Source organism: Spinacia oleracea, chromosome 5, assembly GCF_020520425.1.
Source record: "Spinacia oleracea cultivar Varoflay chromosome 5, BTI_SOV_V1, whole genome shotgun sequence".
Lineage (NCBI taxonomy): Eukaryota > Viridiplantae > Streptophyta > Magnoliopsida > Caryophyllales > Amaranthaceae > Spinacia > Spinacia oleracea.
Genome location: NC_079491.1, coordinates 12,743,088 through 12,770,063, shown reverse-complemented (window position 1 = coordinate 12,770,063; position 26,976 = coordinate 12,743,088). Strand labels below are relative to the sequence as shown.

The following is a 26,976-nucleotide window of genomic DNA, read 5'->3' as shown; positions in this document are numbered from 1 at the left end:
AACCTAAGAATTTTGCGATGGATGTTGCACAATCGAGAAGCACAACCTATTTTACATGAAATAAGTCAAACAGAACAGAGCCCTGAAACAGATTTTCGGCATTGAAAGCTTTCAGATTTGGTAATCTAGAAGTAGCCAATTATGGGCAACTTATTTACCAAATTTTCAACATCAGAGTGCAAGAATTTTGTTTGAACAAGAAATAACTATCAATATGCTTAATTAAATCACACACATTACCATCAATTCTAACATAGATCTATAAAATAAAAATTAGTACTCCCTCCGTCCCTTAATACTAGCACCGGTTTGACCGGTGCGGAGTTTAATATATTTGAATTAACTTATTAATTTAATGGGGGTTAATTGATAGTGGAGTATTTTTTAATATAGTTAGTGGGAAATGTGTAAGAGGTGGAGAGTGTTGAGTGGGGGGCGTGGTTTTTAAATGATTTTTTGTAGGGAGTAGGGTGTAAGTGGGGTAGTAGGTAAGTGAGAGAAATAATATAATATTGGTAAAGATTTCCATTTATAGAAGCGATGCAAATATTAAGGGACGGCCCGAAAAGGAAAACGGTGCGAGTATTAAGGGACGGAGGGAGTATGTACTACTTTAACGTTTTGAATTTAACACAAACTTGGCCCCAAACTTCTTCTACTTACCAGAATGAAAAGGGTGAAGAGGTGAATTATCTCATTAGCTAACGACTCAAAATTTGTCACAGCTACAATTAACCTATGGTTGCTCCGCTTGTTTGGTAAAAGGTGGAGAAAGATCTCAAATGAATTTACTATTCTATAAGACAAAAATGTGACTTTTTTTTTTTACAATGTACTCAAAAAAATTACATTCCCCTGTCTCTAATTCCCATCAATATTCAACCATACCATAGATCTCTGTGCTCGTAAAATAGCTGGAGAGCCTTGCCTGGCTTTCTCAACAATCTGTTGTATTAGTAGCAAATCATCATCACCATCACCATCTTCTCTATTGACATAGTTATTTGGGTTATCTTCATTTGTTGGTATTTTATTTCCACCATTTTGGACGCCGTTTAGCTTATGGTCGATCTCAATCCAGGAATCCCCATTTTGGGATCCATTAAGCTTGTTAAGTTCCCCAAAAGCTTCATTATAGGCATCAAGTGCATCCCCTGACAAATTCATTACAAGAGGCTGTCCTACAGGACTGCCCAGTGTAGAGGACGACTCACTTTGAGAAGCTTCTTTCCATGAGTTCTTCTCTGATTCCAAGTGTTGTATCTTTTTCTGGCTTTCTTCAAGTTCAGCTTCAAGGTCCATGATCCGTTCTTGTAATCTTGATTGAATGACCTCATGTAAGCGCAAGCTCAGTTCACGAGGTGAGACACCCTCTTTCATTGATTGAGGGGTTGAGCCTCGATCAGGGGTAGGTTCTGAGCTAGATTTTCCTTGGAGAATATCAGCATTTAGTTCGCCATGCACCAATTCTGAAGCCATATCCTGCTCAAAATCCTGATAAAACTGCATTGACACTGAAATGATTAAGTATGATACATGTTTCTAATTCTCCAGGACAATTGCATTATTAGAAGACCCGAGGCAATAAAACGTGCTCGGCTGCACCTAACACAGTTTAGGTAATACATGTGAAATAGTCATCACTTCTATGATCATATTAGAAAGAGCAAACAATAGACAACCCATTCACTTACACAAATGGTGTCCATAATTATCATATTAGGCCATGGATAGTTTCCATAATCATTTGCTGGAAACTAGAGAGTATCCAAGTTCAGGAAGCATGAAAGGGTGCATATTTAATTTCTTACATTAGAGGTAGCCAATGGGCTGGTTCAAGACCAATCCACCGGGAAGTCAAGGCATGATCAGGGCCTTGTCCGGCAGCAGTCAAGCTCAAAACTGGTCCTGAACCGGGCATGGACTGGTTTTGTAACGTTGTTCTTTAAAGTTAAAATTGATAGAAGTAACATACAGACCCAGGGGTGGATCTACCAACCTATTAAAGTATGCCAAGTGCCAAGACTTACAATAGTAAAAAAGTACAAGCATATCAATATTCATTACTAACAAATTGTGCTTCCATTTTCTAAATTTGATGTTGTCAATGCTATGAGTCCATTACCAAAAAGGACTGGATAAAAACTACTACTCCGTATAATACAAAAAAGGACTGGATACAAACTACTACTCCGTATAATACAAAAAAGGACCGGATAAAAACTACTACTCCGTATAATACAAAAAACGACCGGAAAAAACTACTACTCCGTATAATACTATTCCTTATCATTTCTACCCCTTACATTCAATTTCTTTTGCAACATAGTCCAAATCCTTTGCAATTAATATTTTTAATACTGGTATGAATATAGTCTGATTCCATCCTAATTCCTAATGCTTTTAATACTGGTAGTATTTTTAACCTTCCTCCATCATTCATTCAAAATGGGATTTCGATATAAGAAAGTCGACAACTACTTGTTTGGAAACATGACCACTTTTCTGAATATCTCACGGTAGTAGTGGTTATAATCTACAGTTGGAGGGAGTATTTTTTATTTATTTATTACATACAGATTGTAAATTTTGGATCCATCACTTCAAGGAATGGCCACTTGGTCTGGTCCTGAACCCCTCCATATTTTGTTCAGCCTGAACCTGCTATGGCCTGCATTAGCCCAACCCCTTTCTAAACCATTATGTGCCGGCCCAACCCCTTTCTAAACCATTATGTGCCCCCTTTTGGCGCGGCCCAGCCTGGCCTGCCTGACCACACTATGGCCAGGCCTACTTGTCGGTTTTGATAGTGAACTGATTTAGTACACGAAATGATTTATCTTACTAGTGCATAAACTAAATATAAACACTAGAATGAGCCTAATAGGTCATAGTATGGAGGGATTAGAATGAGAGATAAAAGTAGTTAATGGCTTAATGCCCTTGGAAATGACGGGACCACTGCCATATCACACCTTCCCAGCCTAAATTTCAAGCACCACCCTTCTCACTGTCCTCAAGCATCCACAGAAGTACACTACCATTCAGCATTCCACCTTAATTCCCAATACCACTGCACTGACCATCAGAAAGTAAAATATATCCCTGTTTTGAGAGATTATTGGCATCATCTCACAAAAGTCTGAACAAAAGAACTGCAGGTCTATAGGTGAACAGCATGGGGCTGCCACAGAAGAAGGAACACATCTGTCGTGTAGAGAGGTAGGAAAAGGCTATATATATAGCCTAAAAACAAAACATCGCGATAAATTCAGGTGTCAACTATCCTGTGAGCATATCAAGCATTAAAAAACTATAATTGACTATTGTTACTACAGTCATCATCTTCTTATCAAGTGAAATTAGTAAAGCTCCGTGATTCCTTAGCTACTGGATTAGCACTAAGATGCAGGTTTTACCCCCATAAAGAGAATTAGAGTATAGGGAAAATAACTAGTTGTACCTCAATAGCATCTGATGATCTTCCTCGCAAAGTTGATCCGGACATGCTTAGCTCCAGTCTTTCCAATTCAGCTTCAAGCTCTGCTTCAATTTTACTCATTGACTCAGTTTTCTCCAGACTCACTGAGTCTTCATCAGCATGACTTATCGGCACACCTGTATCATCTGGGTTAGAGTACAAACTCATTTTCTCATGTCCACACAAACTTTCAAGTATGTCCTGTGAGTCATCATCATTGACTAGCTCTTTAACTGTTAGTGAATCTTTCATCTCTAGCTCTTCCTGAAGATCTTCAACCAGGTTTTCACTTTGCTTCAAGCTCTCTTTCAGATTTTGCACTTCCATTTTGTTAGCTATCAGTGTGCACATTACACCGACTGAAATCCCAAAACAGAAAAGGGCTTGCCCACTTGAGGATCCTGATAGAAGTAACAACTTTAGGGTGAGAAACTGAAAGATAAATGACATATTTATCATAAGGGATCAATAAAAATAAAAAGATAACATTACATCAAAGTGGGTCAATGATTCAGGATATAAGTATCATACATGTCCTGACAGCAACCCACAGCCTAATAGACATTGCGAGGATGATACCATCTGACAAATGGGGGGGGGGGATTGGTCATCGAGAATTTCATCAGTATATGATGACAAACGTAGGAGACAAATTTAAAATGGAGTTATTATTTGTCCAAAGCACAATCACCATAGGGCTAATAACACTGCCAGAGGTATGTTTCTAAAAATTATTTGGAATGTTGCATCTTATAATTCTTACCTATGATTTCCATAGTCTTCGTAATATATTTTCTATCAAGTTCGAGCAACTTATAGATAACAATCCACCAAGTATTCCTTGATAAATTCAAGTCATTTATGTGCTTTGGGGTGAATATCTCAAGTCCCAATGGTCAGTCTTGCTTGCTCTCTCATTCCTGATGAAGCTAGGCAGCAACATCATCCCATGTTGTCTCATCTCACTATCTTAATATATACATGCGTGCTCAATTTCATACATAAGAAGCTCAAACAAATTAAATGTCCCCCCTAGTCCAATCGTCATTCTCTTTATGGAGATGATCATGGGAATCTTTTACCATTACTTTCTTCCAAACTACAACACGTTAGATACTCAATAATTTTTTGTAGAATATCACATTTTAAAGTGTTCAATTTTTCCTGCACACTAAAGATTCAGATGAACAACTACTGATTGTAAGGGAATGGCAACACAGGTACCTCATGCGGATCCACTTTATATGTGAGATAACTGGCAAAGAATTACTGAAAGAGTTAAAACAAAAAAAAACTTGACCAGTTTTAATTAGATTACTTTTGTGATTAGGCTTCCTCTATAGTTGTCTAAACAAAAAATTCAAAACTCAGGAGGAATCAACGTAGAGAAAGACTCACAGCACTTGTGCATATTCTAATTTCAATATTTTCTGAGCTAAATAATCTTTAGAAAAGTAAATGAATAAATGAGTCAGTTAGAAGAAATAGTACCATCTCTCGTGCATTTATCAGAATAGCTCGATTTTCCAATTTGATCTTTGACTTTGCTAAGCTTCTGTTTTGAGTAGCCAGTTTTAATGATTTGTGGCAGATGAGGAACCCCAACTACATCATCACCTTCTTTTGTGTATACTTCCTTCTGCAGCTCATTTCTAAAATCACCACTTGGTCTACTAATTACTCGTCTTCCATCACTGACAACAAAAGGTCTCAAAGCAGGAGCACAAGGTGAAGAAAGGGGAGTACGAAGATACTCCTCCATTTCTGCACGTTCTATTTGCATCTGAGCCATAAGGCAACTATCTAGAGAAGTACGAGGGTTAATATATTGCAAAGGAAGCCGTTGAAGACGTCTACTTCTCAAGCATTTCCTGCTTCTTCTAGAGCTAGGTGAAACCCCCATTTCCCAATGCTGGTATTCAGGTATATCAGGAATGTCAGCATCTAACCTATACCTATCCCTGTATTCCTCAAATTTGCCAACTTGTTTCTCATGATCAAATGTATCAGTACAAGCCACATCATTAGCAAAATGATCATCCCTACCAGATGTTTCTGTAAACATTCCATCTAAATGGTTACCCTTTCCAGATTCACTAAAACATTGTCCTGTTGTTTCTTTTCGTGCGAATTTGCGGCCACGCAACGACGGCGATTCAGGATTATCAGGAAGTGAGCTTCCAGAAGGATTTCCTGATGAGCCTTCTTTATCCCCTAAAGCATTCTTCCAGTACTTAGCTAAGTATCCGGCACCAGTAGCTGCCGCCACAACCCACAAATCCATTTGCATGTCCCTTCAAACACACAATCTGCTACCCAAATTCCACAACACTAACAATCACTTTTGCTCCAATTTTTTGTGTCCAGGTGCTATGGCATACAATTTTCACAAATCCCATAATCTCAATCAAACAAACTCCATCTATTTCAAACAATGAACTAAAACCCTTGAAACAAAACACCAATTTCGTAATTGCAATTAGCACATACAACAATTTAATCCTTCAGACTGCAGTTTCCCTTGTCATTCATATGAACCCAGAAAACAAAATCCCAAAAATGCACCAAAAATCAATTGCAACCCAAAAACTTCAATTCAATTAGCCAACCAAAAGAACACAATCCCACAACAATAGAATGTCAAGAACAAAAATTGTGAACCCTAATTTCACCTTCCAAGATTAAAATGGAGAAAACCCTTTACCAAACACAGAAAATGGGAACAACCGAACAAAATGTTTATGAACAGGAATCGAAAATTTGAAAGATACCCACTTGAAAATGACAACTGTTGGTGGTGTGGATGAACTTGACAAACAAATTGAAGATGTTGCAATGGCTCCTTTTCGTCAATTAATGCTCAGAAAAGTAGGACTTAGCTGGAGAGAGAAAGGGGATTACTTTATTGCAGAAAGAGAGTACTCAAGGACTCAAGGTTGGTAAGCCAAATCTATGACATTGAAACTTTCAAAAATAAAAAAAGAGACGTTCAGATTTTTTTTTATCGAATTATTGGACAATAATAAAAACCCAGTTTGATAATGTTTTTAATGCTTGGTTCATGGTTGAAAAAAAAGGCATTTTATTTTAATTTTTGCTGCAAAAATCCTTAAAAACAAAGAGGGAAAAGGAAGGTGAAAAGGGTCAAAATGAAAAAAAACAAAACTCTTTGGACAACCCTTTTTTTTTCCGTGTGTTGGTGAGTATTTTTCTTTATTTTTTTGACCATTTCTCTGTGTCATTTGTTAAAGGAAAAAAAAACTCAATAAAAATAGTCTGATAATTGGTAAGTGTTTACTTCTCATTTTGATTAATACAGAGTATTATTTGCATGAAACGTAATTAGAAAAGGATACTAATTGAGCAACTATGCACCACCCTCCCTGAATTTATAATGTGATCACGAACTCTGAAAATTGTTTGCCTAATACTACTCGATATGTGTCAATGTACTTCATATAAAAAGTAAAAATCAACTTACAGGCTGTTTGATAGCCGGTAATGCATGGTATTAAAAGACAATATATTGGAAATGCATGAGGCCGAGGAAAATCAGTATTCATTTTCATGATTATACAAGTTCATCTTAATTGTTTCTTTTTCTCCATAAATTTTTATTAGCACGCGTCAATCAGTCCATGCATTACCACTTAGGGGTGGCATTAGGTAGGAAATTTATGAAGAAAAGCACGTCAATTGCATTACAATGGACAATACGAATTATGATGTTACTTTCCTTGTCAAAGTATTTTTTTTTTAGAATACATGGAATAAGGAAACGACATAACTAGGGCCGTTTTCTCTCAAAGCAAAACCCTTTTTTTTTTATTGATAACTCTTGTACTTTGTTCTTGGCTTCTTGCCTTACATTTCCATCACTCCTACAACACAGTAGGAGCCACACAGGTGACACAACTACACAGTGTTTCTATCCATTGACGATTTAATCAATATTGGATTGCTTACAGAAAACAAACACTCTGTAGATAAACATAAATACAACAATCATGTATTGCATGAATCCTAATATCTCTTATTCATGCGTACAGCCAGTAAACCTGTAAGGGTTTTATCCAGTCTTCAATGAATGGGGTGGCATACCCTTTAAAAATAGGATAATATTACAACAAATGTGATATAAGGGGTGCATCTATCTAATACTTAAGTGAAAATAAACCCTTGCTTCCCCACTCTGAAGAGGGCACTAGACGAGCGGGATATGAGAAAAAAACGGTGATAAATTTGCTTGAAGACGAAGCTAATCCAGGGAATTAATAAGATCTTTAAAATTAAAAACTAGCCAGTCAGCTTTCGCAGCAACAGCATCTCGAAGTTGAGCTCCAGCATAGCAGATGAAAAAATCAGCACCTCCTGGTTGACGAGCCTACAGTCGCACGAAAATCATGTCATATAACACTGAAAAATAAAAGCTGAAAAGAAAAAAAACGCCTTAAAAGAACAGACTACTGTGACATATAGTCGGACGTCATGCATGTTGAAGGAATCTTTTGACTAATGGCGGTTAGACAACTCGCTTTGCCACGATGCTGATTGTTGAGATGATGGAATAGCTTGTAAAACTACTCATATTACTTGTCCTCAGCATTTTCAGTCAAATTTTACAGACTCCAATTGGTATGATCATAAAAATACATTCAATTACAATGTGAAAATATTATAGTGAGATTCATCATCAAAGTGCTTTCATAAGAGTGCATTGTTCATAAATTTTAGTTTTTTGTACTGTGTAAACAATAAAAAAAGGTTATATTTTGCCTCAAAAACCAGAAATGTCCAAGGAGACATAGTTTGTGAGAAAAATACTAGTTCTCTCAGAAAAATAACCCCTGGTGGCTAGGTGTTTTTTTTAAGAAACATGGGTAGTGGAATACAATGAAGCCTGGATCAGTGTGGCATAAACAAAGGGCATCAAAGTTCAAAACTGAGAAAGGAATCACGAGAAGGGAGGTTCCCAAGCGAGGATGAAAGTCATGGAACAACTTAACTCAGTGGCAGGGGGTAAGTGAAATTTCTTATATGCACCTGGAAGTAAGGTGCACCTTCTCACATAAAAAAATCTCACACGCTCATGTGCAGAGCATGTGAGCAGGAAAATGTGTGGGGTGTAGGGTGTGGGGTGTGTGTGTGTGTGTGGGGGCGGGGGGGGGGGGGGGGGGGGGATGCAATTACCAGACTCAATGAGCCCGGTATTGTTATTTGTTGTCACTACCTCCCCGTGTCAGGATTGGGTAATTTCTGCGCCTGCTGCCTTCCTTGGATGTGGTAGCCGTTTCTCAGGCTCCACTAGGTAACACCGGGTGCATAATAGATACCCTGGGGAGTTGGAAGTTAGAACTAATCCAGACCGGACAAGACTGGGATGTGCAATAGTGTTACCTGAATAATGTACCAGGTTTCCAGCCTGGACCAAATTTTGAACACCCCTACTTAAGTGGAAGTTATTATAGGAGATCTTGGGCACTAGTGAGTTGCTACTTTACTCAAGTCTGGGATGAGCAAAATATGACATGCTGTTCATATCTTGTTATTAGCTTCATTAAAGGACTTTAAATATGCTTGGGATTTGCGTGATCTTCTATATGCAGACGGTGTTTACCCACTGCAAAATGGAGCTTTGGATTGCTGGAAACCAGGTTGAGGAATAAACTATGTGGTCTTTTGATTAGAGGAAATAACACTTCCCAGATTTTTGTAATTCCCAGGCATGGGAAGTGCTAAAAGTTGTTTTTGTAGAAGTGAGAAGCTACACTTATCTAGAAGTGACTACGTAAGCAACTTCTTCCGTTGGGTGAAAAGTAGAACTTCCTTGGAAGATCAACCAAACAACTTCACATACATCCACTCTCCAAGAAGTTTAACATCCTATGTATGTATGTCAGCCAGATGGCCTATATCTCCACACGGCAGGTCAAAGTGAAACACTAGAAGGCTACAAGAAACATAATTGCTGGGTAGTTATATCAAGGTACATCAACTCTATACAACTCAACACTTCCAAACCCAATAGTCTAGAACTTTTTATTTTCTACAGTCCGGTGTATCTCACCAACTAGCACCAAGATTGGGATAACTAAAATTCTTCAGGGATCATTAATCAGTCTAAAAAATTATGGTCCTTAATCGACCAGATCAGCAAGCAGTCCTGAAATCTAAATCACAAGCAAAGTGGAATTCAAATTTTGAAATGAATAGTTACCTCAAGATCCGTTGCCCCATCACCAATCATGCCTAATGTTTTGTACCCATGAGCCTGAAATTCAAGATCAGTACTGGTCTTAAAAGTTTCTTTATAAATAAAATAAAACATTGTATAAAGAGGGCAATCAAACAAACCTTCCGTATCCGTTGAACTGCCACGGGTTTCCCTCCACTCCTTGAAGTAGGCTCATTTTCATCGAACCCCAGAAACTCTCCTGAGTCTCCAAAAAGCAGTTGATTGGCAAAGATGTTTTTGAGTGGAATTTCAAGGATCGATGCAACAGGCTTCAGAACAAGAAAGTTGTAATGAATATTTTGAATGGAAAACAAGAACTTAACACATAGAAACTATTTAAGCGATCACATTTTAATATTGAGTTAGCAGCGGTAATTGGTGATAAAGGTTCATCCATTAATAAATGCTTATAATCAAAGATGACAACTAACAAGGACATCAATGAGATAGTGAATACTGAACAGCGTACATTAATCATCTGACGGAAGCCTCCTGAGACAAGATAAACATCAACGTTCCTAGCCTTAAGCTTCTTAACCAGCTCTGCCATGCCAGGAGAAAGTCTGTACATCAATAAGGTTGACTGGTCAATTATCCCAGCAGCAATGTTTATGAGCAAGCTTTATTAAAAAAATGAAGTGCACACTGCAGAATAATGCCAGGAGAAAGTATGAATATTAATAAGTTTGACTGACATTATTTATTTATATAGGTAATCATCATCTCCATTATGTCAAGTTCTAGGCCAAGAGAAACCATCATCAATACGTAATAAAGGAGAATGTGAAATTCTACTTTTTGGCCATGTCATAATGTCGACTGTCATAGGAAGATCATCCTAGAATATGCAGCCACTCATCATTAGGATGATTAACAATGAGCTGTATTTTCTCTTGCCATTGCTGATGAAACTCCTGAATGTCATTTGTCTTTATGTTTCATTGCTTTTAGTGCTTTCTGTCTTGTAGTGTAGTATATAAGGCGAAGGAGTAAGAAACGTTAGGGTTGAAGTAATACAATCATTTGCCCAGCGGCCCCAGCCTCCATCACTATTCTTTGTACATTCTCTCTTCCTCTCTCTCTCTCTCTTTTCAAGCTCGGAATTTTACTGCATTTGCATAAACTCAGATCTGATTAATACTTAAGAGAATAAATCAGTTCTTATGGTATCAGAGCCACAAAATGTGAGCTAAATAGAGCTGTGATATTCTACTTCTTGTACCCTCTAAAAATCCCTTCTTTCTACTCTCTAAACATCTAAGCATCTCATCTTTTGTTTCTGAAACATTAAAAACTCTTCTCTACCATCTTTTCTTCTGAATATCTATCAATATGTTAAAATACTCCTTCACTGACATACATAAACATTTGTTCTTACACCCATCTGATGGTGCTTCCTCAATAACTGTTGATAAGCTTCAAGGAGCTTCAGACTACAGATCATGGATAAGGAGCATGGAAATCAATCTAGCATTCTTATACTGGTTGTCATGGGTGAAACTGTCAAAACCACAGATGATGAGGTAGAATCTGAACTTTGGGAATAATATGGTAGTTGCATGGTTTCACCTTCTATTAAGAAGTCTATTCTATTTGTTAACTCTGCTAAAGACATATGGACTCAACTTGAGACGAGATTTGCTTTGACAAATGGCTCTACAAAATATAAACTGAACAAAGACAAAATTCCTCTACTGTGAATGAATACTACACTGCTCTAAGTATGATCTGGGAAGAGCTTGATGATGAACTTGTTGCCTCCCATAACTGCTCCTACTGGGGAAATAAAGAAATATATAAAAACAATAAATCTGCAAAAGGAAGAATCCAAGCTCTTCCAGTTCTTAAATGGACTAGATGATAGATATGGGGCACAAGAAAGTCAAGTACTCATGATGAGTCCTTCGCCTACTGAAGAAACTACTTGTTCTTTGTAGCAACAAGAAGAATCAAAGAGAGAGGTGTTGAAAGCACCAAAATTTGAGATTGAAATGTCAGCTATATTCAGTAGAAATCAGACTGATAGAACTATATTAAGCAAAGCTTGTGGAGGAAAGGGCCATTATGCAGAAAAACGTTGGACAGTCATAGGCAATCATTAAGTGGCACTCGAGGCATGGAAAACAAATGCAAAACGGACCTTAAAGGGAGCAAGTGAGAACTTCTGCTTCACCTAAATGGAACAACAACAGACGGAGCTATCCTAGAATGGCTACTAATGTATCTCAGGGGGAGTCATGATTGCTGTTCACTCAGCAACAACTTGATCAATTAGCAACGTTGTTTCCAACGATCTTAGCTCAAGCACGTCAAGGGATCAAAAACAGATGATCAGATTGACAATTATTTTTCAGGCATGATCTAATGCTTCCATGTCACAGGACTGACAGATTAATGGATCATCGACTCGGGTGCTTCTGATCACATGACATCATCTCAACACAAACTGAGTGAGGTGGTGCAAGTTCAAAACTCTCCCAAAATCAACTTGCCTAATGGTGATACAGCAAAGATCACTCGTATGGGGAAAAAAATTTGTAGCCCCTGGCTTGACCTTGAAACATGTGTTGTGTGTGCCTAATTTCCAACACAACCTATTGTCGGTGCAAAAGTTGATCAAGGACGGAAACTGTGTAAGGTGAAAGTTTCCGTTGTGAGATAATTTACAGTGTCACGGGAAAGGTGAAAGGAACTGGCAAGCAAAGAATGGTATGTACTACTACCTACACACAAACCAAAAGCACAAAAAAAAAAGCAGTCTAGTCTCACAAAAACTAACTGAAAGTCAAGGAAATTCTCTGACTTCACCAAAAACCAAACCTGATCTATTTGCCTCATTGCATCACCGACTTGCTTCCCTGTCCAAGTTGGAACCATAGATGTCGTCAAACCTCACATTCATAACACTAATCCCATCTGCATTACATGTCCCTTATCCAAATTCACCAAACTTCCCTTTCAACTAAGTGACTCTCACGCTTCTGAGCCTTTTGAGCTAATTCATATGGACATATGGGGACCATACAGAGTAAATATAGACATTACCTTACTATTGTTGATGATCACACAAGATCAACAAGGATCTACCTTCTGCAGTTCAAGTATCAATCACTGAGCACACTAGAAACTTTCATGCATTATGCAAGAAATCCATAAAGTACCTACGATCCGACAATGCGTTGGAATTTGATGATGAACCAATGAACCATGTAGAGAGTTTTTTGCAAAAAAATGGCATACTCCATCAAACATCATGTGTGAAAAGGCATCAACAAAATGCTAGGGTTGAGAGGAAACATGGACACATACTTGAAATCTCAAGGGCACTGAGATTCAAGCAGCATTGCCTCTAAACTACTGGGGAGATTGTGTTATGACAACAGCGTACATCATGAAAAATAAGACTCCATTTGAAGCTCTCCACAAGAAAGAACCCGACTATAGCCATCTGAAAGTGTTGGGATGCTTGGCATTTGCCTGCAATCCAGAACAATAATCCACAGATAAATTTTCACCTAGATGATTGCCGTGTGTGTCTATATGAAAGGATACAGACTGCTTAACTTGCTCACTATCCAAGTATTTGTCTCTAGAGATGTCTCTTTTCATTAAAATGTATTCCTGTTCCAAGAAAAGACACAACAAGCTTACATGAAACCTGTCCCTAATCCTAGCCCTGGAAACTCTAAACAAACATTTGATGATAGCTGGTTAGCTCCCAGGTTAACTGAAGATGAACTTGTGTCAGAAAAACTGAAACTGAGACACTGATCACTCCTCAACCTTCTTCTCCTGCTAAATCTCCTTCAAAAATACCTAAATCACCTGAAATCGCCCCTCAAATTGAAGAAAAAGCACTGAGAAGAACATCTAGAAATGTCACTCAACCAAATTGGATTGACTACAAAGTTCAGATGCCTAGAGCTAACGTTGCACTCGTGTCTAACATTGCAGACACAATTCTTCAGCCAAAATTCTTCTATTTCCTTGCTAAACTGACAGAATCCCGGGATCCCAATACATTCAAAGAAGCAGTCACTCGGATGCAATGGGTAGCAGCTAAAAACAAAGAGTTAGATGCTCTGGAACAAAATGTAACCTGGGAGGTAAGAACTCTTCCTCTGGATAAAACTGCGAGCAGCAAATAAGGACGTTACCCCCCCTAATCCCCCCTCGGGGAGAGGAGAGGCTGCGTGAAAACTTTTTTTTCGGTCGCTCCTTACCGCAAGCTTCTCCAATTGGATACAGAACCAAATACAATCGAAATGGAAGTGTAGAAAGATGTAATCAAGGTTGGTTATCCTTGGATGTAATCAAAAGTATGGTGGAGACTATGGACAAACCTTTGCAACAGTTGCAAAGATGACAACAGTGAGAGTTGTGCTCGCATTGGCTGCAGTGGGGATTGGTATACATTCCAAATGGATTTAACCAATGCCTTTTTACATGGAGACTTGTATAAAATTTTATATTTTGCTAGGTACAGAAAACAAAAAGAAAGAAGAAAACAGAGATAATTGTGTCTACAATGAAAGCACATTTGTTCCAGAAAATATGCAAGGCCAGCAGAACGCGGAACAATGGTGAAAAAATAAAAGGAAATAATGCAATTTCAAGATCAAACTGATTAGAGATGTTATTAACAATACGAAGTATAAAAGTTTCCTTTTGATAACTAAATCCAACTGATGGATTGGTTACTTCAATGCAGATCCTGAGATCCATGAACCGCACGACACTTGAACTTATCAGATTACATAATTAGACACAGAACACAGAAGGAACAAATAAAAGCTCAGTATAGTATCTATGACACAAAAAAGAACATTTAAAAAATTGTGGAGACTATCATTATGACTACACTTTGCAGGTTGCCAACACCAATCAACTAAAATTTTAAGCAGAAACTATCATCAAATCCAATGGAAAGTTTGAAGCTAACAACTCTCTGTAGCTCTTGACCACCTACAATATTTGATCTCTATATATTACCTTGAATATTGCAGGATATTCACACTAAATATTCAGATATGGGTATAGACACTGGTACAATCTGACATGTTGTGTAGTACTGGCTAAATCTGTGTAAGGTAGGTAATCAATGAGACATTACCCATGAAGCAACAAAACAAAAAATATCAAGCCAAGCTACAAGGATGACATCTCGGAATGCTTTGGCATGTTCATATCTAAAGCATTTAGACCACATGTAATACATCATAAGGCTGTTATGCTGACTTCGATTAATCCACATATTTTTTGTTGGCTTACCTTGGAGGCCTCTTTTCTAGGTAATCCTGGAGTAGGGCAAGGGTTGGGTTTATTAAGGATAGCCTAGCAGCTAGTGCCTCTTGAAAGGTAACAGATCCATTCATTGCTCTGCGAAAAGAAATGCAAAATTTGATATCAGCATCTAATCCACAAACCCCATAGGTTCCTTCACTGTATAAGAGAAAACTCAACCTTGATGTCCACTCTGCAACTGCTTTTCCAGCTCCGCAAAACTCGGCAAATTCATCAATACCTTCATCTACGCACACAGTGCTATCCACATCAAAACAAACAGCATCTACATTTCTCCATAAGTCAAGTACTTCTGCAAAATTATGACAGAAATGTCACTCACAGAATAATTATGGAAACCAAAATCATAGAGAAATCAAGCTGTAAGTTAACTGAAATAGCATGATGAACCGGGTACAAGAAATGTGATAGGACAACTCTCATGCTTCAAGCATACAATGTTTTGTTATGCACGGAAGTGTCCTAGAGGTCACCATAGCATGTATCTATTACTTTATACTAAAACAGACACCAGGAATGACACGTGTCATTTCCTGGTGTAAAATTTTCCCACCAAAAACCAATTTCCTAAAAAATATATTTGTTTTATTTTATTTTTATTCTTTACCCTTTTTTATGTATGGAAAAAAAAAATAGTTTAGAAATTATGGTAATAATAGATACCACGTAATAATAATTTTGCTAAATACCTTTTGGTAATATTTTATTCAAATCGGTACATTAATAATGAAAAATATATTAACTCGATATGTCATGTTGGTCAAATTAGCATATTACACATATATAATATGCATATTCGATGAATAAATTTAAATTAGTATGTTTAAACAAATTTATAATTATGCAGTACTTTGGGAATATTCAGTTAAATATTTTGTAAAATAAATTATCATAATCCGTGCGTGCACGGGATCTAATCTAGTTACAGATAAAATTGTGACGGGAAAAAAGGCTTCCATATTAACACTGTGCACAAGAAGATCAACCAATTAATCAATCAATCACCATGTGTATATACTCTTCAACTTGAGGCTTGAAAAGAATTGTTGTTGTTTTGGGAAAACTGCAGTTAAATCAAAGATCACTTTGTATCAAAACAAACCCAGGAAACATAACAGAAAGAAACAACGAACCACCAGAAAACAAATTTCACCTATCCTTTAGGAAAAAAAAATCTAGTTCTTTTGCTAACTTAGATAATCCTCCTATCAAAGAGATAGGGGTATAGCTGATACACAAGTCTTTATTTAGTCTGCAATTTTGAGTTAACTAACCTAACAATTTAAAGAACTTGGGAGTTCACAGAGCTCTTTCATTGAGTAAAAAGGATTCTTTTGTGGTAAGTTGGTAACAAAACATCAAATGGCAGTTGCCAAAGTTGCACCCAAAGAAAATGTTAATTATCTGGTCAAGGGAAAGTAGGGAGGGACTTAAAGCAGCATAAACAAGTGCCTAAGATTATTTCAAAAAAAAAAGTTCGCTAAAAACCTTTGGATGGTAGAGTGTTGTCAAAGCGTTCAGTGATTGAAGCTTCTAGTGGCTGGATTGAAGCAGCAACTGAATTCGTCAATTTTGAGCTCTTTATCATCCCGAATGCACTCCGATGTAGCTTTCCAATTAATCTCGGAGAAGAGGAAGTGAGTAAAGAGTGATTACATTGCTTTACATGACAAACAGGAACTTTCACAATATTCGCACTCATCAAGGCTTCCATCAAATTTATCTGTTATTACAGAAGGTTCAAAATAGTTCAAAGAATCTCATCACTCATATAACAACCAGAGTAAAGGAAGGAACAAGTCCAATAAGGTATAGGGAAAGGAAGCACATATTTTGAAATCACAACTTCAATCGACCTAAAGTTAGCACAAAATACTTCTCTTCTTAAAGTCGAGGTACTACAAAATCAGTAAATGCAATCTAAGAGAACTAGCATTTTCTATAGAAAAAAGAAACCAGCCTCGTAAACAATCATTTCATAGTAAGACTGTAAGAGACAAGAGGATGCTTAACTTTATAGAGGAGTGAGAGATGCAGGTAGTGATTCCAAGACATGTCTTGAAAAACATTGCAACAAACAAGCTAAGTTCTCTTTCTTGGTTACCCAGATACTAATAAGAATACAGGTGGAGGCAGCATTTGGGGAGTTATAACATACAATGCCTTACCTGATTGTACACAAAAGACCCTAACAGAAAATAAGCAACAGGAGGTAGCTCTTGTAAAAAAGGTATGGTAAGCTCCACTCCAGAGACAAAAGGTTCCTAATATTAAATTCCTCATAAAGCACCAAAGTGTATTATACTACTCCATATTATTCAGCAAAGAAAGTGATGATACAAGATTGAAGATCCATTGCCAGCATGGTAAATTATTTACGAACTTCTTCCCCAAAAGAACAATTTGAAAATCAAAACGAATTCATTTCAAGTAGTCTATGATGTCTGAATCTCTATTAAACATCAGATTTTCCATTTTGGAAACTCTTAGGAAACCTCTGCTTTAAAGGACTACAATTCTCTTCCCCCTCATGGATCGTTGAAGTCTAAAATGAGCATTTCTTTTCAAAACCCATCCTAAAAGAAAAACCCGGATTAACATTCTTAGCCTATACAACTCCGTATTGTTCTAAAACACAAAATAACTCAACATTCCTAAGAAACGTAGTTAATAATGGTTCAAGTTTTCGAGCTTCCTGGTCTTTTTTCATAATCCGGTTAGGAATTTCCCCGTTTCTATGTTTGCATAATTGCATATCCCAATTCAGTCACCCTCTCCATACTACACAAGTTCATAGCAAGCTAGCAAATGATTAAAAACAATACATATCATTTTGAACACTTGCTATTTTATATTAAGCAGATAACAAGAAAATTTCAGTAAAACTTCTCATACAAAATAAACCAATACTTACAAATTTCAATGCTAATCAACACGAATTTGAACAACAGAAATAGGACAAATTTCATTCACAAATTAATTTATAAAAAATAAAAAAACCAAAAAAAGGGAACCCAAATTCAATGAAGGGAAACCTAATCGGAAAATCAAAATGCTAAGAAAATTAAATCGTACATGTTCTAATCTAACAGTTCATTTTTCATAAGAAATTAGATCAGGCAATTGAAAATCAAAAGGAATACAAATTTCTATCAAATAAAAACATAAAATACAGATTAAATCCCAATTGAAGAGAAAGAGGAGAGAAATGATACCAGTATGAACAAAAATGTTGGTGAGGTGAGCAAAAAGCAACAGACACCAATGGCTGCATGAGAAAGGAAGGAGGGTCCTTTAGTTCGAACTGCTTGATATTACCAGCCTCGACTTTTGTTCTTCCACTGCATTTTTTGCCAGATTCCGAAAATGCCCTTGATTATTGTTTTTTCTAGAATTCTACGAAGTAGTTGGAATTTGGAAATACGGAGTAAGGAGTAAGGCCCTATTTTTTAGAGATTAACTGAATTGAACTGAACTGAACTGAATTGAACTGAATTAAATTGAACTGAACTGAACTGAACTGAACTGAACTGAATTGAATTGAACTGGCTGAGTTGAACTGAACTGAACTAAAATAATTAATAATTAATAATTAATAATTAATAATTAATAATTAATAATTAATAATTAATAATTAATAATTAATAATTAATAATATTCATACTCAGCTTTTGCTGACTTCGTGATTCATGTCTTCTGGTCATGGTCATTGCCTTAATGACCCTATGATGATCCATCAATTGCATTTGCGTTGTTGGGGAGTAGAATTTTAATAAAGCAGGTTTGTAGAGATAACTTGCGGGAGAAGTTATCATGGGATTCGTGTTGAGAGTTTAATCTTCCGTATTTTATAAACTCTACTTTTATTTAGTCATGAGTCATGACTACTTCTATTGCTACTATTTACAGTTAATGGATTTTTAAACGGTTTAATACTTTGGTTTTGGGCTTCAACGATTCCAACTTGTTTTAATAACCATTAACTACTTATTTAATATGTTTAGAAAGTTAGTTAAATTCCGTTGCGTAATTCTGGTAAATAGCCTTAGCCGTTATCACGGTGGCGGTAATATCTTGGTAATTCCTGTGTTTTATGTCGGAAAATGTTTTATAAAAAGTAAGGAATTATTAGGGTGTTACACTGTGAACCGGTCCCGCTCTAGTTTATTACCATTTGCATACTTAAACAATTTCTCTCTCATTTTCTCCCCTTCACTAACCTCATTTTCTACTAAATTGAAATACCTTTCATTCTAGCTCATGTGAGTATTTTTTTTTTCCTGCAATCTAGACTCAAAGTCACTAGTTTTGCTCACCTACTTTTTACATATACCCCACCTCAAATTATCTTTCTTACCCAATTAATAATTTTAACAACTATTTTGTAATAAGTTTTAAATAAAATTAGTATATAAAAAAATGTGTTATTTGTTATTTGATAGAGTATTATTTTTTTCAATTTTAATTACTTAATATTATTATGATGTAAAAAAAGCACTTCCTTCGATCCTAACAAAAATGCCCCGTTTGACTTTTTATGGTTTTCAACACGACATTAGTTTAACGTACATTTCTCTAATTCTACAAACATAAAAATTATAAAAACTTGATATTCCAAAAATATACTTTGTATATTGAAACGACTCTAACAAGACCCCACATGACTATATTATTTTTTACTCTGTATTAACTAATGAGATTTCATGGTCAACGTTTTCAAAGTTTGATCCAAAAAATTACAACGGGCAATCTTTTAGGGTACGGAGAGTATTAAATATTTTAAAAAACTAATAAGAAAAATATGGTATTTAATACCTTAAAATACACCACTTTTGTATTAACTACCTTATGAAAGTGTTTTTGTAATTTTTACCTTGAAATACTTTTTGTTTTGAAATCACTACCACTTAACAATTTCTCATTTTAAAGTTAAGATATCTCTTTCATTTCTTAAACGTTTTTAAATTATTTAAAACTTATTCCTCTCATTTTTATGTAAGGATTTCAAAGATAACGATATTTCAAAATAACACGTTTGATACTTCAAAAATATTTTATAAGTTCACAAATATTATTTTTATTCGTTTGATGTTGTACAAAATTACAAAAGCACGGTGTTTATGAAATATTTACACAAAAAGGAGGAGAATGAGTTTTGAATCGTTTAAGACGATTAAAAAACGAAAGATATATCTTAATTTAATAATGAGAAAACTGTAAATTGATAGTGATTCTAAAACAAAAACATACTTTAAGGTAGTAATTAACAATAAAATTTTCACAAGTTACTCCCTACGTTCATAAATGTTCTTCATGTTTCCCGATTTGGTGTTCATTTTGTTTTTCCCAGTTGGAATCTTTACTATTTTGGCCACCTTTATTTCATCCACCTACCCAATTATTCTCATTGATTTCCCTACCCACCTTATTTAATTTATTCGCACCCCCAACTTAGTCACCCACCTTATTTTATGATTCTTTTAATAAAATATTTTTCATTCCTTTCTTTCTTTATTATTTTATCTTTCTTTCATTTATTCCAAAAAGTAGAATTTCTTACTCCCGATCATTACTCTTACACCTAATTATACCAAGATTCCGTTTTTCTTAATCTCCTCCCGATTTCAACTCAGAAGAACATTAAAAAATAGAGGGAATAATTAATACAAAAGTAGCGTATTTTTAAAGTAATAAATACAAAATTTTCATTTAATAATGAAAAAACAGGGAAAATACAATGGGAAAGTACAAAAACCATAATCCAAAGGTGCCCACTTTTTTGCTGTCAAATGACAAGCAAGGGTGAAGAATGTAACCCAAGTCATGTGTGGAAACAACTTGACATTACTATTTGTCAACATTGCACAAAATTGATAGGGGCAACTATTTCTTGACAACAAGCTTCTGCTAATCTTGTTGTGTTCAGTCAAATTTATCCTTTTAAGTTGTTGCCTAATTGTAATTTGTATACGATAAGGAAGTGCGATTTCCTACCTTCCTAGAAATTGGATATTTACCATATTGTTTTGGTGACAAGAAGCGAAAGAAGTGAAAAATTCCAAAGAATTGACATACGAAACATGAGTTACTAAAGGAAGGGTGGAGCACTGGAGCGGGAAAAGGCTATATGTACACATAGTGTATAAGATTCTCATGTACACCACAATTAATTTGTTGATACATCATCGAACCCACTAAAAAATGAGAATGAAAGACAATAAATATGTCATTTCAACCAATAGAAAAACATGGTGTACAAGATGCCTTGTACATTAGGTGTACATGTAGAAGGATCCACTGGAGAGTAAGCAACTTCCTAGGAATTGCACATAAGGGAATTAATTTCCCTTAAAACAAACTTATCAGGGATATTTTGTTGCAACATAGGGGGAGTTTGAGTTCCTAAGAAATGCATATATGGCAAGTTGTTTGATTGACCTGAAATGGGAGTAAAAGGGAATTGGAACTTTCTTGAGAAGTTGAAATCCTTGTAGAACATGGAAAGTGGCTTAGTTCCTTTCTCTTGGTAAATCGCAATTTCCATTAAGTACCATAAATATAATGCCCAAGTTACTTTCAACCAAACATCATCAATATTTCTTTTTACGGGCATCGTCAAGCTATTTACAAAGAAGTAAATACAAAATGATTAAATTTCCATAAAATAAAACTTCCCATGGAAAATACTACCCGGCCAAGTGAACCAAGTAAACACCTCACGTATATTTAATTCCCATGTAAATCAAATAGGAACTAAAATAGGTAATTCCGTGATTGTGTAGGATTAAACAAGATACTTGCAATACAAATTAGCCTATCTGATTCTATGATTACTAATTGTTCGTGTCGTGTGTGACGGTGACAATAGTTTTGTTTATAAATTTTCTTCTAATTTTAGGATTGACTTGAGAACTAGCAGCCAGGAGGCAGGAGGCTTGTGTAGGTGAGATTGGACTATCGCTATTACGTAATACTCCCTATGTCCCCTATTAATTTACTCCGTATCATGTAAGAATAGAGATATACGATCATAGTATAGCGACTTTTCATTTTATAAAAGTGTAATACTTAAATAAAAACGGTTGATCTAGGAGGGTCACATAAGTATATCACTTAAAAAAAAGTAGAGGAAGGTGAGTTTTAAAAAATATTTAGAAAAATTTACCATGTTTTAGCATTTTATAGAGAACTGGTTAAATATTTGTGTCAATCCATGCCAGAAGGTTAATAACGGACATTGCTGAATCAGTTGCTATAAGTTCCATAAAATAACGAAGTACGTACTCCGTATTTTTCTAGAAAAATGGAGTCTAGCAGAAATACTTACAATCTTAACCTCTTTAATACAAGTCAAAAACTAGTCATTTGATTGTTAAGATATGTTAAGATATTAGATATTATTCTGTGAATATTCTGTAGAGTCCTAACTATGGTAAGTTACTTAATGTGTACCTAGGGTTTAGGTAATGAGTTGTACTATATATATACGTGTGTTATTAATGAGAATGATACGAGATTACACAATATTTGACATGGTATCAAGAGCCTAGGTTAAAAACCCTAGATTTTTTTTTCCGCACGAGTTTGAGAGAGTTTGAGAACAGCGAATTCCTTCGCTTGTTGAGTACTGCGTTCTGAGGAGTTACAAATTCCTAGGGCATAACAATGGGTAATGACGAGGAGCCACCACAAAAGACAATCGCCGCCGCCGTCGATCTGGACTACTATCTTGGGTCAGGTGACGGCCCCGGTATTGTCATCACCCCTGTAAAACTTCGAGGAGCGTCGAACTACGATGAGTGGGCCAAAGCGGTTCGTCGCTCGATGATTTCAAAATTCAAATTTGGTTTTCTTGATGGGTCTGTGAAGGAGCCCATTACGGACGAGACGAAGATGAAACATTGGATTGCGGTCAATTCGATGGTGGTGTCTTGGATCACAAACACCATTGACGAGAGTTTGCGTTCGAATCTGGAGGACTTTGATATTGCTCACGAGTTGTGGAGTCATTTGAGGACGCGGTACTGCGTCGTGTCGGGCACCAGGGTCTGCCATATTAAGATGGCTCTGAGTGGTTGCAAGCAGGGCACGTCTGAGGGCGTCATGGAGTACTATGGCCGCTTGTCGAAGGTATGGAAGGAGTACGTACAGTATGCACGAGTTCCCAGGTGTGTATGTGCGGGTTGTACGTGTAATATAGCGAAGCAGGTGGGGGACATTCACGATGAAGATCGTCTGCACTATTTCCTAATTGGCCTGGATGATCACTATGAAGCCATTCGTGCACAACTGTTAGCACGATCGCCGTTGCCAGGACTCGACGAGGCGTACCAGACGGTTATGAATACCGAGACCATGCGCGCCAAGGCTGCGAGAGGTCCGGAGAGTGTCATGGCGTTCAAGGTCGAGACTAAGGCTCGGTCGAGGTCGGGTGATGTCAGTGGCAGATTTTGTGGTCATTGCAATCGTGAGGGTCATGAGGAAGAAACTTGTTATCAGCTGATTGGATTTCCTGAATGGTGGGATGAGAAGAAACGAGGTGGACGAGGGCCTGGTCGAGGAGGTAGGACGTCGATTAGAGGAGGCAGAGTAGCTCGTGGGGCAGCGTCGTCGACCAGTGGTGTCGCTCGTGCCAATGCCGTGAGCAATGCCACAGGAGGGGCGACAACCACTGTGACGAGTGGAGACGGATCGCAGGGTGCAGTGACGACAACCAATCATGAGCTTGTTGGGGTGACGAAGGAGCAAGTCCAGCAAATAGTTGACATCTTGTCACGACCTTCAAACAAGTTGCAAGGTAATCTTGATTTACGATGGATTGTTGACAGTGGGGCATCACGTCATGTGACGGGTGATATTTCAATCCTGAGAAATATCAAGACATCAAGAAATCAACAGGTTGTGTTGCCGGACGGTCAACCTGCAAATTCAAACCAATATGGTTCGGTGGTCTTGGAGGATGGTTTCGTCCTCGATAATGTTCTATTTGTGCCTAAATTGAACTGCAATTTAATTTCTGTAACTCAATTAAGTGACGAATTACATTGTGCTGCTCAATTTACTAACAAAATGTGTGTTCTTCAGGACCGCTCGACGAGGATGGTGATTGGCGTAGGTGATCGACAGGAAGGACTATATTTTTTCCGTGGGGCTCCAAAGGTTCGTGTGCTAGCAGTGGAGTGTGTGGTCGACTTGTGGCATCAACGGATGGGGCATCCGTCGGAAAAAGTGTTGCAGTTACTTCCTCATGTGAGTCATAAGATTAGGAAGAATAAAACAATTTGTGATGTATGTCCGCGGGCGAGACAATGTAGGGAGAGTTTTCCAGTTAGTGTTAGTCGTGCTAGTCGCACATTTGAATTGGTTCATCTTGATTTATGGGGACCCTACAAGACTCCCTCGTCTTGTGGGGCAAAGTATTTTTTTTACCATTGTTGACGATTATTCTAGAGGTGTGTGGATTTATTTACTGAGTAATAAAATGGAAGTTGCATCGACATTTCTTAATTTTGTTGCCATGATTAAGTGTCAGTTTAATAGATCCCTTCGAGTAGTACGCAGTGATAATGGTACTGAATTCAATTGCTTACAAAATTATTTTCGTCAACATGGGATTCTGTTTGAGTCGTCGTGTGTTGGGACGCCTCAACAAAATGGGAGAGTCGAGAGAAAACACCAACATATTTTGAATGTTGGGAGGGCGTTACGTTTTCAAGGAGATCTTCCAATAAAATTTTGGGGGGAATGTATTTTGGCCGCCTGTTACTTGATAAACCGTACACCTACCCCGATCCTTGACAATAAAACACCTTATGAGATGTTGTTTGGTAAACCACCATCGTATGTGCCTATCCGCGTGTTTGGGTGTCTGTGTTATGCATATAATCTCCGGTGTAAAGGGGATAAGTTTGAGTCTCGGAGTCGCCGATGTGTGTTTTTGGGTTATCCGTTTGGCAGGAAGGGATGGCAACTTTATGATCTAGAGACACATGAGTTCTTCGTCTCACGGGATGTCAAGTTTCATGAAGGGACGTTTCCTTTTGTAGATGAATCGGATGTGTTGCCACTGGTGCATGATGGTCATGGGGGGCTTGACCATTGGAGTTTGGATGAGAGTGGGACTACGGGTCCTGAGACCGTGTCGTCACCTGCAGGTGATACTGCTGGGGTGTCGCCGCCTACAGGTGATACTGAGGGAGTGTTGTCGCATCCGGGAGCTGATGAGGGGGTGTCATTGACCAGTGGCGACGACAGGGGAGTGTCGTCGCCTGTGAGGGAGGAACAACAACATGAAACACCTAGTCGAGTGGATTCAGACGTCGTCTCCTCACAGACAGGTGTAGAGGAGACGACGGGTAGTGACGAGAGTGAGACAAGGCAGTGTGTGGAGGATACGGAGTTAGGAAGGGGGAAGCGTGCGAAGTTTCCGTCGACAAAGCTGAAAGACTGTGTGATACATACAATACGGGAAAAATATAGTACTTCCGACAAAACACCTACGGCGTCATCACTCTCAGGTACTCCTTATCCTATCACATATTTTGTTAATTATGAGCGTTTTTCGTCAAAGCACAGGCATTATATAGCAGCATTGCAAGAAGGGCAAGTTCCTAAGAGTTTTAAACAAGCGATGCAGCATGAGGGGTGGCGTCAGGCAATGGCTGCTGAAATCGACGCGTTGGAGGAACAGGGGACATGGACGTTGGAAGATTTACCGGAAGGGAAGAAAGCACTGGGGAGTAAATGGGTGTATACTGAGAAGCGTGATGAGGATGGGAATTTGTTGAGACTGAAGGCTCGATTGGTATGTTTAGGGAATCATCAGGAGGAAGGGTTGGATTATAATGAGACATTTGCTCCCGTCGCGAAGATGGCGACAGTTCGAACTTTCCTAGCTGTCGCAGCTGTCAAACAGTGGGACGTGCATCAGATGGACGTCCACAATGCGTTCTTGCACGGTGACTTGGAGGAAGAGATTTATATGAAGATTCCTCCTGGATTCCAGAAGAATCACTTTGACAAAGTGTGTCGAATGAGAAAGTCGTTGTATGGGTTGAAACAAGCACCTAGATGTTGGTTCCAGAAGTTGTCGACGGCATTGACGCACTATGGATTTCGACAGTCGCTGTCCGATTATTCGCTCTTTACTCTGTCTAAAGGTACGTTGCAGCTGAGTGTGCTCATTTATGTGGACGACATGATTATCGCAGGCAATAACAAGTGTGCGCTTGAGAGTTTTAAGGCATACTTGAAGGAGTGTTTTAAAATGAAAGACCTCGGGGCTCTGAAGTACTTCCTTGGGTTAGAGGTGGCACGAAGTAGTCAAGGGTTCTATGTATGTCAGAGAAAATATGCCCTCGACATCATCTCAGAGGCCGGATTGTTGGGAGCAAAGCCTGTGGACTTTCCCATGGAACAGAATCATAGGTTGGCATTGGCAGACGGGCCAGACCTGTTGGACGGTGAGCAGTATAGGCGTCTGATCGGACGTCTGGTTTATTTGGCTGTCACGCGACCAGACGTTGCCTACTCTGTACATGTCCTATCTCAATTTATGCAAGCACCAAAGGAGGCACATTGGGAAGCAGCTTTGCGAGTAGTGAGATATTTGAAGAAGTGTCCGGGTCAAGGTATACTACTTCGGTCGGACAGTGCGTTGCAGTTGGAGGGGTGGTGCGACTCGGATTGGGCAGGGTGTCCAATGACGCGTCGGTCGGTGACTGGATGGTTTGTGTCACTTGGTATGTCGCCAGTTTCTTGGAAGACCAAGAAACAGCATACTGTTTCTCGGTCGTCTGCTGAGGCAGAATATCGATCGATGGCAGCTCTGACGTGTGAGTTGAAGTGGTTGAAACAACTACTACGCGACTTGGGGGTGACACACGACCAAGGCATGAGGATGTATTGCGACAGTCAGTCTGCGTTGCATATTGCACAGAATCCGGTGTTCCATGAA

At 37.9% G+C, this 26,976-nt stretch overlaps 2 protein-coding genes across 2 annotated transcripts; both read right to left on the bottom strand.

Moving 5' to 3' along the window:
- Positions 1-778: 778 nt before the first annotated feature.
- Positions 779-6,539, bottom strand: LOC110795638 (uncharacterized). The gene is made up of 3 exons (XM_022000662.2): positions 4,973-6,539; positions 3,464-3,882; positions 779-1,503 (listed from the first exon to the last, which is right to left on the bottom strand). Exons 1-3 carry the CDS (start codon positions 5,769-5,771, stop codon positions 862-864), a joined length of 1,860 nt encoding a protein of 619 aa, XP_021856354.1. The 5' UTR covers positions 5,772-6,539; the 3' UTR covers positions 779-861.
- Positions 6,540-7,416: 877 nt separating this feature from the next.
- LOC110795639 (phosphoserine phosphatase, chloroplastic) lies at positions 7,417-18,390 on the bottom strand. The gene is made up of 8 exons (XM_022000663.2): positions 18,236-18,390; positions 16,509-16,743; positions 15,180-15,312; positions 14,988-15,095; positions 10,186-10,279; positions 9,836-9,985; positions 9,699-9,752; positions 7,417-7,865 (listed from the first exon to the last, which is right to left on the bottom strand). Exons 2-8 carry the CDS (start codon positions 16,732-16,734, stop codon positions 7,740-7,742), a joined length of 891 nt encoding a protein of 296 aa, XP_021856355.1. The 5' UTR covers positions 16,735-16,743; positions 18,236-18,390; the 3' UTR covers positions 7,417-7,739.
- Between the last annotated feature and the right edge of the window lie 8,586 nt (positions 18,391-26,976).